The sequence below is a fragment of the Littorina saxatilis genome, linkage group LG7 (assembly GCF_037325665.1).
Source record: "Littorina saxatilis isolate snail1 linkage group LG7, US_GU_Lsax_2.0, whole genome shotgun sequence".
In the NCBI taxonomy this organism is placed as follows: domain Eukaryota; kingdom Metazoa; phylum Mollusca; class Gastropoda; order Littorinimorpha; family Littorinidae; genus Littorina; species Littorina saxatilis.
In genome coordinates, this window is record NC_090251.1 from 41,935,186 (window position 1) to 41,948,765 (window position 13,580).

The 13,580-nt window shown below is 38.4% G+C and overlaps 2 protein-coding genes across 2 annotated transcripts in view; one reads left to right on the forward strand and one right to left on the reverse strand.

Annotated features, from left to right (window-relative positions):
- LOC138971488 (uncharacterized) overlaps positions 1-4,547 on the forward strand; it is a 65,548-nt gene extending 61,001 nt beyond the window's left edge. The window contains exon 25 of the mRNA XM_070344225.1: positions 635-4,547. Within this exon, the coding sequence (XP_070200326.1) occupies positions 635-710 (76 nt within the window). The 3' untranslated portion in view covers positions 711-4,547. The remainder of the gene's footprint in view (positions 1-634) is intronic.
- A 6,422-nt stretch (positions 4,548-10,969) lies between these two features.
- LOC138970205 (uncharacterized) overlaps positions 10,970-13,580 on the reverse strand; it is a 23,430-nt gene continuing 20,819 nt past the window's right edge. Inside the window, exons 13-14 of the mRNA XM_070342699.1 lie at positions 13,388-13,495; positions 10,970-12,778 (exon numbers count right to left, since the gene is read on the reverse strand). Coding sequence (XP_070198800.1) covers positions 12,691-12,778; positions 13,388-13,495 — 196 coding nt within the window. The 3' untranslated portion in view covers positions 10,970-12,690. The remainder of the gene's footprint in view (positions 12,779-13,387; positions 13,496-13,580) is intronic.

Below are 13,580 nucleotides of genomic sequence, written 5' to 3' on the forward strand. Positions count from 1 at the left end.
GACAAAGTTCATCGGATGTGATTGAAACTTTGTAGGATTATTCTTTACATCAAAGTATTTACATCTGTAGCCTTTTACGAACGTTATCAGAAAAACAAGGGAGATAACTAGCCTTTTCTGTTCGGCAACACACAACTTAACGTTGGGCTTTTCTCGGAAACTATAAAAGTGACCGGGCTCAAATTTTATGTGAACGTGACTCCCAGTGACCTCTACACTTTGACGTCTGCTTTGGTGACCTTTGACCTTTTTCAAGGTCACAGGTATGTCTTGAAGGAAAAAAATTGAAATATCATATCTCTGAAACTATTCATCGGATTTGATTCAAACTTTATAGGATTATTCTTTACATCAAATTATTTACATCTGTATTGTGTTGTGAATAGCAATTTCTTCCTGTCCATCTGATGCCTCATATAATATTCAGAACTGCGAAAGTGACTCGATCGAGCGTTTGCTCTTCTTGTTGTTATTGCAGTGTTATTATTCTGAATTACACAATTTTAATCAATAACAGACGTGCAAGAGGAAAATAATCAATTTTTTATAGTTGTAACCTGCATCACTGGTGATAAGTTAAGTTTTGTTACTTGTACTTCTCAAAATGTTAACTTATTTTCTTTTATTTCACCAGAAACCAGCAGCAGCGAGCATCTGCCGCAGAACTGCTGAAGGATGTCTTTATGGTAGAGAAACCATCCAAGAGATGAATTCTGATGTCACAAGAAGTTAAACATTTGGAATCAGGTACAGTGTGTACTTGACCCAGCTCTGAACACTGCTGGATGGAATGTGGGTGCACAGATGTGTGCCTGCATGAGTCCATCAAAGCGGGTGTTCATTCCATGAAAAGGTGCACCGGACAGAGAGAAATGAAAGCAGAGGAAATGATTTTAGACAGTAACTGACGCGAAAAACAGCAGGTGGGCTAACATGATGCCAAGTATTGAGCTACCTCATATATATTCTTCTTCTTCTCTTGCATTCCCGGCCATGTAAACGTCAATGAGGTCTTGAGGGTGAAGTCCGCGGTCCGCCGCAGTGTCTCTGCAGCTTCTTGTGACGAGCCTCCACTGAACTGGGCCAGTTGCGAGATGAGATTGGTGTTGAATTGCTTTACATTGGACTGTAACAGAAGACCGACTACAAACATGGAGCATGCTTACTCTGAAACTACATGTATAATCCTTGAGCAAATTGTTCCTCCTGAGTCTATTTCATTTGATGAGTCTGAAACAGTATATTCACATCCCACCCCTGTGTTATTAATTGCCATGGCGGGTCAAAGACCTTGGTCATTCTGCTAAAGTAAATACAATGTATTATCCTTTTGGCAATTGTTCCTTGTGGGAAATTCTTGCCAAACTTGTCAGAGAAACTGCTGAATTGACAAACGTGGGATTAACCAGGAATGCTGAGGTCACATAGTCAAAGTATTCTGCACAGGAGCTGGGTAAAGTATGAGTGGCCTTTTCACCTTGAAGCAGCTATCACAGAAAGACCACAGAACATTGCTGTGCATCAGGTTACTGTTGCACGGATGAAGTTGGGTGTTGGCATTTAGCAAAACCCCAAAACTTCTTTCAAATCTCCTAAAACTCTGCTGTCACTTAGGCAGATCTGACAAACTTTTTTTCTTGCTTGGCGATAAGGAACATCAAGAACTGCCTTAAACTTGGGAACATATTGCGGAAACTTTTATGGACATTTCAGCAAACTAAAGAAACTCAACCTACACAACATCTCTGGTGGTGTTTCTTGAAGAAGAACAAAAAATGCGTTATATGGTACCCTAGTTTGCATTGTTGATGTCAAGCTAATATTAGCACACAGACATATTTCAGTTCTTTTTCATATTCAACTGAACTGTTGTCTGAGTAAGTTCTTTATTCAGTTTTACTCTTGCTATTAACAGGGTACCTTTTGGTGAAATCATGTAAAACTGCATAAGGTTTTCTTTATTAATGTTTACAATTTTTTTGTTTAATGATGGAACTGTTGGCATAGCAAGAAAGTTTATTTCATCTAATTTTTTTTCTTCTTCGATACCTCAAAGAAACAATTTAAGTGACTTAGATTTTAAAAATGGATTTTACCTTTGGAATCCATCTTGCTACAGAGGTCCTTCTTGAGATCTGCATATTTGAAGATGGTTTGACTGAGGTAAAATTTTCTTGGAGCAAATCATGACTCCAAAGAAATGATTTTGGAATCAGAAACTTTTCTTATTGGATGAGAAATGTGCTTGTTTGTGGACTTCAGAAGCCAAAGAAACTGCTGTGTTTTAGGAGGTGCACAATGTGGTACAGTGGTACCTGTGATGAAAGGACACCCTTGGGACCAGCCAAAAGTGTCCCTACGTTGCAGGTGGCCTGTCATGACAGGTATATTTTGGTAGAGATAATAGACAAAGGGACCTCAGAATGTGTCCTTTTAAGGGAGGTGTCCTCTCATCAGAGGGGCCACACATCGCAGGTACCACTGTAGTATTACTTGATGATATCCAGCTTTGGTGGGACATGTGCCACATTCCATCATCTTAGTGCAGTGGTACTGCTATTAGAGGCCCCTCTGATTAGAGGCCCCTCTGATAAGAGGACACCTCCCAAAAAGGACACCTGTTGTCCCCTTGTATTTAATCCTAACCCAAACATACCTGTCATGACAGCTAGGTCACCTCAATAAGACTTCTTCCTTTTTGTGGCCCATCTACATGACACAAAACCTTTTTGAAATGGAAAATAATAAATTTCATGCATACAGCATTGTGAATAAGGGAAACAAATTCCAGATCGTTTTTTGACGTACATCACCGCATTCTGCTGCCAAAGTTTCAGCTGCTGTGTTCATACAATTCTGATGTTGGGATGGTGTTTTTGATGTCTTCCAGAACTCTTTGTCAACCACACATATAGCTGTACAGAGTAAATTGTAAACAGCTGTGTTGTATTTTCTATGCATGAACCAGTTTTGACAGTGGAAATCTATGTAATCCTACAACATGTGGAGCTTTTATTATGTTGTAGAAATGTGTATGTGTGTGACTCATGTCTGTGGCTATATATGATATAACGTGTGTGTTGGTGTTGAATATAATTGAAAGGGAGAGTTGTGAAATGTGCAAAATCCAAATGGGGATTGTTGACTTTTGTTTTAGTTTGCCTGCTTTGAATTTGTTTTTGACAGAATGTGTGCAGTTGTTGTGCATTAATACTTCTACTCACTCACTAGCAATGGCATTATTTTGCGAATTAGCATTTACTGACTTGTAAATAAGTTTTAGTTGTGGTAGCTAGACTGCTGTTCAAAATAGAAACTTCATGCTGTTGAGATCATGTAGAGAATGTGAGAATGCAAATTCACATTATTGTGCACACAGTCATGGTTTTCTATGGTCCTGGGAGCAATGGAAAAGTAATGTTTTTCAATGTTTTGCTTTTGCTTTAAAGTTTGTGAATTTCTGTCCTTCTTTATCAAGATTTGATGTAATTGTTGTTGATATATTTTTTGTTTACCATACACTCGTAAAAAAAACAAGTCCTGATACAAAGAACGGAAAGTCTTTTTTGTTGTTGTATATGTATTGAAAACAGATTAGCAACCTCTATATATTTGTCTTCATAACCGTTACAGAGGGTTTAATATCAAGGCACACTTAGCATTCATGATATAAAATGATCAGGGAGAGAACACTATAAAAAGTGCTTTATTCTGATGTGAGAGTGGGGCAGGGTACCGAATACATGTATTTACTTCCATTTCTATGCAATGATAAGAAAGAGATCGAATTTTGAGAGGAAAACGGAGAGAGAGAGAGAGAGAGAGAGAGATAGAGAGAGAGAGAGAGAGAGAGAGAGAGAGAGAGAGAGAGAGAGAGAGAGACATACACATACACATACACATACAGAGGGAGGGAAGGAGGAAATAAGCATTATAAATGGTAAACACCTGTGTGTGTGTGTTGTGATAGGTGGCTACTGATTGAACAGCTGGTGGTATATAACAGTGCTGAAAGAAATGTTCCACTATTTTTATATATGTTGATACATGCGTTCAAGCTGAAATTTTGTTGCTTTGAGCAAGGCCTGGTTTTTCCTTTCACTGCTTTGATGAAAATTGTTTCTTCAAATTTTATTTTAATCACATTTATTGTGGAAAACTGCTGAATGGCATACGTTAACATATATTTCATATTAACATACACTATCACTCTTTGCAGAGCTGATATTATGTTTACCACTGTCATTTTTATGCATGCAGGTGTAGAAACATTCCAAATTGTGATAGAGGCGTTTTATGCATATTTTGTGTGTGTTGTCACTTGTTTCAGATGTTATGTGAGAAGCGTAGCTGATGAGTAAATATATTGTGATATCGAGGCGTTTTATGCATATTTTGTGTGTGTTGTCACTTGTTTTCAGATGTTATGTGAGAAGCGTAGCTGATGAGTAAATATCTGTAAAAAAATTGTACATGTATAAAGAAACAATAAATAATGTTTTCAATAAAAAAAGCTTCACTTTGAATAAGCATGTAAAAGACGTTGTAAATCTTGTAGCCACTGTCTGTCTTTCTTTGCACACACACACCCACGTGGAAAATGTAAATACTTGACCAATCCCCCACCCCCACCCCCAAGACACACACTCCAATAGTCATCGTACATTTCTCTCTTTTGATTTTCACGTCACGTGCAACCAAAATCAACACACTTTCAGCTGTTGCTTTTTTTCAATTTTTTATTTTGCAACGCAGCCTAGACAACAGTTTGTTGCAGCAGGATCGCATTATCACATTTTTCAGGAAACAAACATCGCATGCAGTTTCAAAAAACACACCAACCATTACCCATGCACACATAAAAACAATCACCAAAAGGAAGAATTTATATCAAATAAATAACAAAAGTCAAGGACGGTAATTGAAAAATGGTTCACAAGCTGTCGCGATCCTCTACCAAAACAGCATTATCCAATGGAAACAGAAAAAGACAAGATACATATTGTCCATTTACTATTTTATAACAACTTACCATTCACACTTCCTCCATTGTCTTTCCACCCCCTCCCCTGACCACCAAGCAGCCATTTATTTTGGTACTCTTGGGTTCAACTGCTCTGTCTGATGATAAATGATTTACAACCCTCCACCGCGAAAGAAACAAATGAATAAAAAAATTAAAAATTATCACAAAACATATTTATCAATCATTATTAAATTTTAGTTTCACACAAGACAGTGTTTAAATACTGGTCTCTGGGACTGTACAAAGATTAAACAATACTTTGGTTTCAGTCAAATTTATCTTCTTTGGGAAATAACATTCTTTATTTGGTGTTTAACGTCGTTTTCAACCACGAAGGTTATATCGCGACCGGGAAAGGGGGAAGATAGGATAGAGCCACTTGTCAATTGTTTCTTGTTCACAAAAGCACTAATAAAAAATTTGCTCCAGGGGCTTGCAACGTAGTACAATATATTACCTTACTGGGAGAATGCAAGTTTCCAGTACAAAGGACTTAACATTTCTTACATACTGCTTGACTAAAATCTTTACAAAAATTAACTATATTCTATACAAGAAACACTTAACAAGGGTAAAAGGAGAAACAGAATCCGTTAGTCGCCTCTTACGACATGCTGGGGAGCATCGGGTAAATTCTTTCTCGTCCCAACCAATATGGGACTCCCCCTAACCCGCGGGGGGTGGGAAATAACAAAATACTCAAGCAGCTAAAAGGTTATAAGTTCACAAACAGAAAGAGAAAATGAAAGACTTTGATTACTTTCAAGCATGCTGACACAATAACTTAACTCTCATAGTCAATGTGTACAATAATTCAAAACTCACCTGGACTAAAAATCAGTCATTAAATACCACTCTCATAAAATAAAATTAGGCAAACACTCTATATCACAAATGCTACAGATACGCAATGAAAGCAACAGAGCTAGCAATAAACTCCTGTCATGTTCATCTTGATGAGCAAGCTTCATCCAATGCCTAGCAAGGCAGCACCATGCAGCAGTTTCGTTTGTAGTATTAATACATGAGGAAAGACGAATATCGAATATCAACAAATACTGAGATAGAGGGGGGGGGGGAGAGAGAGAGAGAGAGAGAGAGAGAGAGAGAGAGAGAGAGAGAGAAACAGAAAGAGAGGGAGCAGAGAGAGAGAGAAAGAGAGAGTGAGAGAAAGAGAGAGAAGGATATAGCAAGTTTACAAAGAGAATAAAAATATGAATGAATACAAGGACAATGATAAACAAAGTGAGATCATTATTTTGTAACAAGCAGACAATTTACCTGTTGTTGACAAACAGTATTTCGATGATAAAAACATGAACACAAGGCTTGATTCATAAATAACTAGTAACCAAAAAAAATAAGTTTGAATGGCTGCTGAAATTACTGGCTGCACAAAAGTGTGTGTGTGTGTGTGTGTGTGTGTGTGTGTGTGTTTCTCTCTGTGTATGTGTGTCTCTGTGTTTTGTTTACTTTTTTCACAACACAGCGTCCCGCAGTCTAAACTCAAACTTAGCAAAGTTGTAACGCTTAAAATACAAAACTTAACAAAATAGACACCTGAAGGATATGTTTTTTTTTAAAAATCTATAGTGACTAAAAGCAGCAAGCGTCCTCTGAAAGTAGTCATGATTAGGTTGTGACATGAAACAATTCACATGTTCAACAAGGGTAAAATACTGCAATAACAGATATGTATCAAAATAATCTACTGAAGAGAGTAAAATACATGAGTTAAAACAGAATAATAAAAATAATACAAAATCAAAAACATCTATGGACTCTTATACATGGCCAGAAGATGTAAAAATCCCAGATACACAAAAAGATACAAAAATCTGCTTAAAGCAAATCCACAACAAAATATGTAATAATGCCATGTGGTTTTTTTTGTCAGTTGCTATCAATCAAGTTAGCTTCCCCAGGACATTTGACAAATTCAATATCAATGCTGAATTAAACATTTTGAAGCTTATTCCTTAATGCTGGGAATAAGAGTATTATGGCTTTACATGTACGTCAAAATTTGGATTTTTTTTCTTTTTTACAATATTTCTTTTCCGAGGCAATTTCAATAAGTTAAAAAACAAAATCAAAAAGATCACGCTCTATCATTCCGCAATATATACACAATACTCATTTCAGCTCCAGCAAAAATCGTGGCAGATTTCTACTGACAAAACATGAAGTGCAAATACATTACAAGCATTACAGGTTACATGATTTAAAAAGGGTTGGGGGTTGGGTAATTGTGTCAAAAATCAAATGGAAAAAAAAGTAAAATCTCTTAGATAATTGTAGCATTTCTTCTTCTTCTTCTTCTTCTGCGTTCGTGGGCTGAAACTCCCACGTACACTCGTGTTTTTTGCACGAGTGGAATTTTACGTGTATGACCGTTTTTTACCCCGCCATTTAGGCAGCCATACGCCGTTTTCAGAGGAAGCATGCTGGGTATTTTCGTGTTTCTATAACCCACCGAACTCTGACATGGATTACAGGATCTTTTTCGTTGCGCACTTGGTCTTGTGCTTGCGTGTACACACGGGGGTGTTCGGACACCGAGGAGAGTCTGCACACAAAGTTGACTCTGAGAAATAAATCTCTCGCCGAACGTGGGGACGAACTCACGCTGACAGCGGCCAACTGGATACAAATCCAGCGCGCTACCGACTGAGCTACATCCCCGCCCCGTTGTAGCATTATTTTTCAGGTTTGAAAAAAATGGTTACAGGAATAACTCCTGTACTTATTACCTTAAAAAACCGCATCAAAAGAATATCACTGTATATATACATGCATTTTTTTTCTTTGTTTTTATCACAGCTTTGAGATACTTCAAGCAGACATTATCAAATCAATATCAAAGATCGAACATGAAAAATCAGATGTAAACATGAAAAATCAGATCTCCAAGTAAAATATTCACATGATACAGAACCACATTTGTGGAATCAATAAAAATTAAATCACTGTATGCTTAGAATCATAATCTGACACTGTTGATTTTGTTTCTTTGCACTCTTTCCCCTTCATAGGATAACAACAATGATAAATGGTTATCAAATCACATAACGTATGGAGCCAGTTATATGCCACAACTGAACTACTTAGGTCACATATGGCTAGCTAGCACTGCAGCCTATGCATGTCAAAAATTAAATATACATCCTAGTATAAAATTCTTCATAGAAAAAATCTCTGCTATAGAGAAGTTGTCTTCTTCTTTGAAACTAGCTGACATGGCTACATAAGGAGATCGAGCTGCAACATAAATGGAGAAAAAAATAATACTTTGGGAAATTTCAATCTTCTGTAAATGTAATTTGTTTTCTTTGTCATGTATGAAACCTTTTCATTCTTCTTCATTTTTATATTTAGTCAAGTTTTGACTAAATATTTTAACATCGAGGGGGAATCGAAACGAGGGTCGTGGTGTATGTGCGTGTGTGTGTGTGTCTGTGTGTGTGTGTGTGTGTGTGTGTGTGTGTGTGTGTAGAGCGATTCAGACTAAACTACTGGACCGATCTTTATGAAATTTGACATGAGAGTTCCTGGGTATGAAATCCCCGAACGTTTTTTTCATTTTTTTGATAAATGTCTTTGATGACGTCATATCCGGCTTTTCGTGAAAGTTGAGGCGGCACTGTCACGCCCTCATTTTTCAACCAAATTGGTTGAAATTTTGGTCAAGTAATCTTCGACGAAGCCCGGACTTCGGTATTGCATTTCAGCGTGGTGGCTTAAAAATTAATTAATGACTTTGGTCATTAAAAATCGGAAAATTGTAAAAAAAAATAAAAATTTATAAAACGATCCAAATTTACGTTCATCTTATTCTCCATCATTTTCTGATTCCAAAAACATATAAATATGTTATATTTGGATTAAAAACAAGCTCTGAAAATTAAATATATAAAAATTGTTATCAAAATTAAATTGTCGAAATCAATTTAAAAACACTTTCATCTTATTCCTTGTCGGTTCCTGATTCCAAAAACATATAGATATGATATGTTTGGATTAAAAACACGCTCAGAAAGTTAAAACAAAGAGAGGTACAGAAAAGCGTGCTATCCTTCTTAGCGCAACTACTACCCCGCTCTTCTTGTCAATTTCACTGCCTTTGCCATGAGCGGTGGACTGACGATGCTACGAGTATACGGTCTTGCTGAAAAATGGCATTGCGTTCAGTTTCATTCTGTGAGTTCGACAGCTACTTGACTAAATATTGTATTTTCGCCTTACGCGACTTGTTTTTTTTTTTTTAGCTGCACAGGCATATAGCCTGAGAATGTCTTTAATAAAGTGTGAGTCACTTACATGAGGCTTCTGATGAGATTCCCAATGAATATATTTTAATTAAGGTGTGTGTGTGTGGGGGGGGGGGGGGAGGGGGGAGGGGAAGAGGGGAGAGGTAGTGATTGGGGGGGAGGGCATTTCAAAGCTCACACCTGAGCAAAAGAAAACAGTGGAAGACAATCTTAGCATCACACAGATGCTCTCTACAGTCATCCGTTGTATGCAACAGTGGACAACATGCATGTGGTGATAATATGACAGTGATCCATGAATAACCCGGTCAGTCTATCACACGTTCCTGGTAAAGTAAGTCCAATGTCACAACCCGAATTTTTAGAGATGCAGACGAAGCTTAAACAGGCTTTTGTACATGGACGAAATGATGTAATTGTTATATTTTGGAGTGTATATAATAATTGTGCTATTTGCGACACAGATTATTGGAGTCCAAACACTGTTGTGGAATGTATGCGGGTTGGTTTGAGGCGTGTTATGCCAGTAACATCGCATATGTTGCAAGGTTGTGTCCGAATCGTGGAACGGGCTATAGTCACCCGGTAACGCGCGGTGAACAAACCAGGTCAAGCTGCAGAAAACGAAGTTTGCTAATATGTGTTGGGCACAGTAGTGCAGTCTAAATAATGTACATTTCATCTGGTAAGGTAATATAATGTAATGCATAAATTATATTATCGTGTATCTATAGGCTATTTAGCAAGTAAAGGAATTAATATAGTTCTAGGTCAGCGGTGTACGAATACACGTTGGCACCCCGTCAACGAAATAGGCCCGGTTTTGAGTTAGTACTACCCGTGAGAGACAACGGTACGGTCGCAGACGTATTGGCGGCGCGAGTGCTCGCATCACCCGGCGGTTGTAAGTTGAGCTTGTGTTATTGACTTGGCGGGTGAATTATTGTTTTCGTATTGCTGTGGCTGAGTAGATGTCGTTGTCTAATGTTTGTTTTGTTTGTGTTTACGTTTGGTATAGTTGTAATATTGTGGGACACGGTGACTGTGAGACATGTTATATCCGTGGGAATTTGCACGGGAAAGATAAGGATGACATCGACCGGTCCATTACAACATTCGTATAGAGTGCCTCGGGATATATATATTAACGCATGTCTGGAAGTGATATATAGTGAACGTACAGTGGAATAATATGTGTGTAATTATTTGCATATAATTATTAAATATTCGTTCACATGGAAAAATCACATATTATTCAAGATGGCGGCCGACATCCCGACAACTTTAGTATACTTATAGTATTGATCATGTTGTGTTATATCTTCATATTATAGTGTGTAATAATATGCGGGGATGTATTATACCTGTGCAGGGATATGGGTGTTGCGACATGCAATCGTGGTCATGTAATGTAATGTTAAAGTTGGATACCACAATCTAACATTTAGTGTACGTTTGTCCAGTTATTTGTAACATATCACATGGCGTATATGGTCATGATAAAGACAATAAGTTTATAGGTTGAAGCGAACTATAAATATTATTGTAAAGCCCCGTTTTATAGCTAATGCATTAAATAATTATCCTTTTCCATATATGGTTGCCTGGTGTAATATTCGATCTTGATGTCCATCGGTATTATGCGCTAAGAGGTTGCATTACCGATGAGCACTAACACAACCATCGATACACGCCAGGTAGCTAGGGATGGTGTTGTTCAGTATTAACGTGCTGTTTTATTATATGCAGTTGGCCGGAGAGAACGGAGGAGGGACGTATGATTACGTGAAGGCGTTAAGACTGGACAGTGGGGACGCTATCGGAAGGTGACTGCGGTTCACGGTGACGCATGAAGTGCGACATGGGTCACCCCGACAAGAAGGTTCCACACAGAGTGTACGCGGGACCAACAGAAGACGGCAAGAGGAAGGGGTTTGGTCAGCTCTACAATTGCCTAGGAATCTGGGGAACAGCTCTGAAGGATGGAGCTGGGGACGACGAGCTTAGGCAGTCGGGGACCTTTCTAGTGGGTCAGACTCAGAACGGCTGCGGCATTCTGAGGAGGGAAGGGCATATAAGGCCTTGGTGGGCGTTGTGTATCCCTAAAAAGCTAAGTACCCTGTCGCTGTTAAAGTATGTGTCTGTGTTCGTGTGATTTGGTGATGCAACATTATTGAGCGCCGGATACGAACAGACTATAGAACCAGGGGGGGTGTTTAGGACTGGAGTTCCAGTATAATTTCATGTGAATTCATGTGTTGTCAATGTGTGTAGTATTTGTATGTGTTACCCGTTAAATGTGTGGATGTTATGTGTATAAATTTGTGTTTATTATATAAAGCTTATAAGTTACATGTGGTTCCTTTAGTCTTTTTATACATAGTGACGTCTGTCTCCACTTGTAATCTTTCTTGGGTGTGCGTTGAGTGAATGGTTTGGGTGTTTGCGTGTGCTCCCAAGATTGCTCAATCTTGAGGGGATAAGCCGTCACGTGTCATCCAACAACGCACAGAGACAGGATTATTTACATCTATCAGGTAAAATCTGTCACTCAAAATATCACCCAGTAGGTGTGACACTTTGCCAATTTCGTTTCTGGCATTTTCACATTGTCATCGGTAGAATACCAACAAATACTGGTTTACATGATCCCTGAAGAAAAATTGACCAGGACAAAACAGGTACTCTACAACCCATTTCATTTTGACAACCACACACACACTGACATGGTAAAAAACAAAAAAAACAAGTTAAGGGTTCATACTTCACACAGACACTATCTCATTCTCTTTTTCTAGGCTGACATCCAGCAGCAGACTATTGTATAATATGCTACAAATGTCACTATACGACCATTACTGTAAGCAAAACTGACACAGCGCTAACAACACACACCAAATTGTCACTAAAATTGGCGTTATCACGAAAAGTCTTCTTATCAACATGTCAGCAGAGTTTAGTCACCACAGTATCACCCGAAAAATCACCCTTCAAAATTACTCTCTCATGAACCAGGTTCGTTGTTGGACATTAACACATAAACACACACACACACCACCCTCACTGAAGACATCTTGCAAAATGTTGCGAAAAGTCACCATTTTTTGCTTCAAAGATTTAAAAGATACCTCCGACAGTGAGTCAAAGGTGGACAGATCCTCTGTTAGCCAAAGGGCACACAGGATTGGTAGATAAGCTGTTGGTAATCCTTGTAGGTAGAGATTCAATGAAGAAGAAAAAAATGCAGTAGGCTGCTTCACATCTCGATCTTCACGAAGCGGTTGAACCGCTTGAGTCCCTCAGCATCACGCACGTTACAGCCATACAAGTGGATGGTGTTTAGCCTGCACATGTCAGCACACAAGACAGTAAGTAACAACGCAGTAGGCTGCTTCACATCTCGATCTTCACGAAACGGTTGAACCGCTTGAGTCCCTCAGCATCACGCACGTTACAGCCATACAAGTGGATGGTGTTTAGCCTGCACATGTCAGCACACAAGACAGTAAGTAACAACGCAGACTGATGGGGGGGGGGGGGGGGGGGGGTATCATCAAATCACACAACTAACCAACAATTACAGAAAGACTGATCAGTACTGAACACTGAATTGAGGACTCCTGAAAATACTGTTCAGTATCAGAATCTAGAAAATGATGCCACTGATCATATGCGCATCATTTTAATTTTCTTCCATGGTAAAGGTCACATTAAAATGTGTACTACAAGTAGATGTCTGTCGTAGTTCATCACCATGTAAGTATCTTTTTTAGAAGTTGACTGTGTAAGTATCAAAAGGTAAGCAGATTTTCCCAAAGGCAAACCTGATCTTGGCACAGTTTACGCCAAGTATGTTGCTGGCTCATCATCATTTAGTTACCTCCCCTTGTCCAACAACAGCCTACAATCCGACAAACAGCAACAGACAAGGAGACTGCTCAATGTAAAATTTGACATATAAAAAATTCATGGTTCAAGTCTGCATTTACTGCTAACCATACATGCATTTAAAGACAGCCTCAGTTCAGTTCAACTCGTAATAATGTGATACACAGAAATATCAGAAATAGGAAGCAAGCTTTGAGTTTACCTCTTGCAGCTCTTGATAAGTTTGGACAGTGATGTATCATGGATATCGGCCAGAAAGTTGAACTTGGCACTCTCCAGGTTGCGACAGGACTCAGCTAGCATCAACACGCTGTAAAAACATAAAAAAAGATAAATGAACAGAAAAAAACACCCACATAATTGTAAACAACAACAAAAATGACAAAAAAACATTT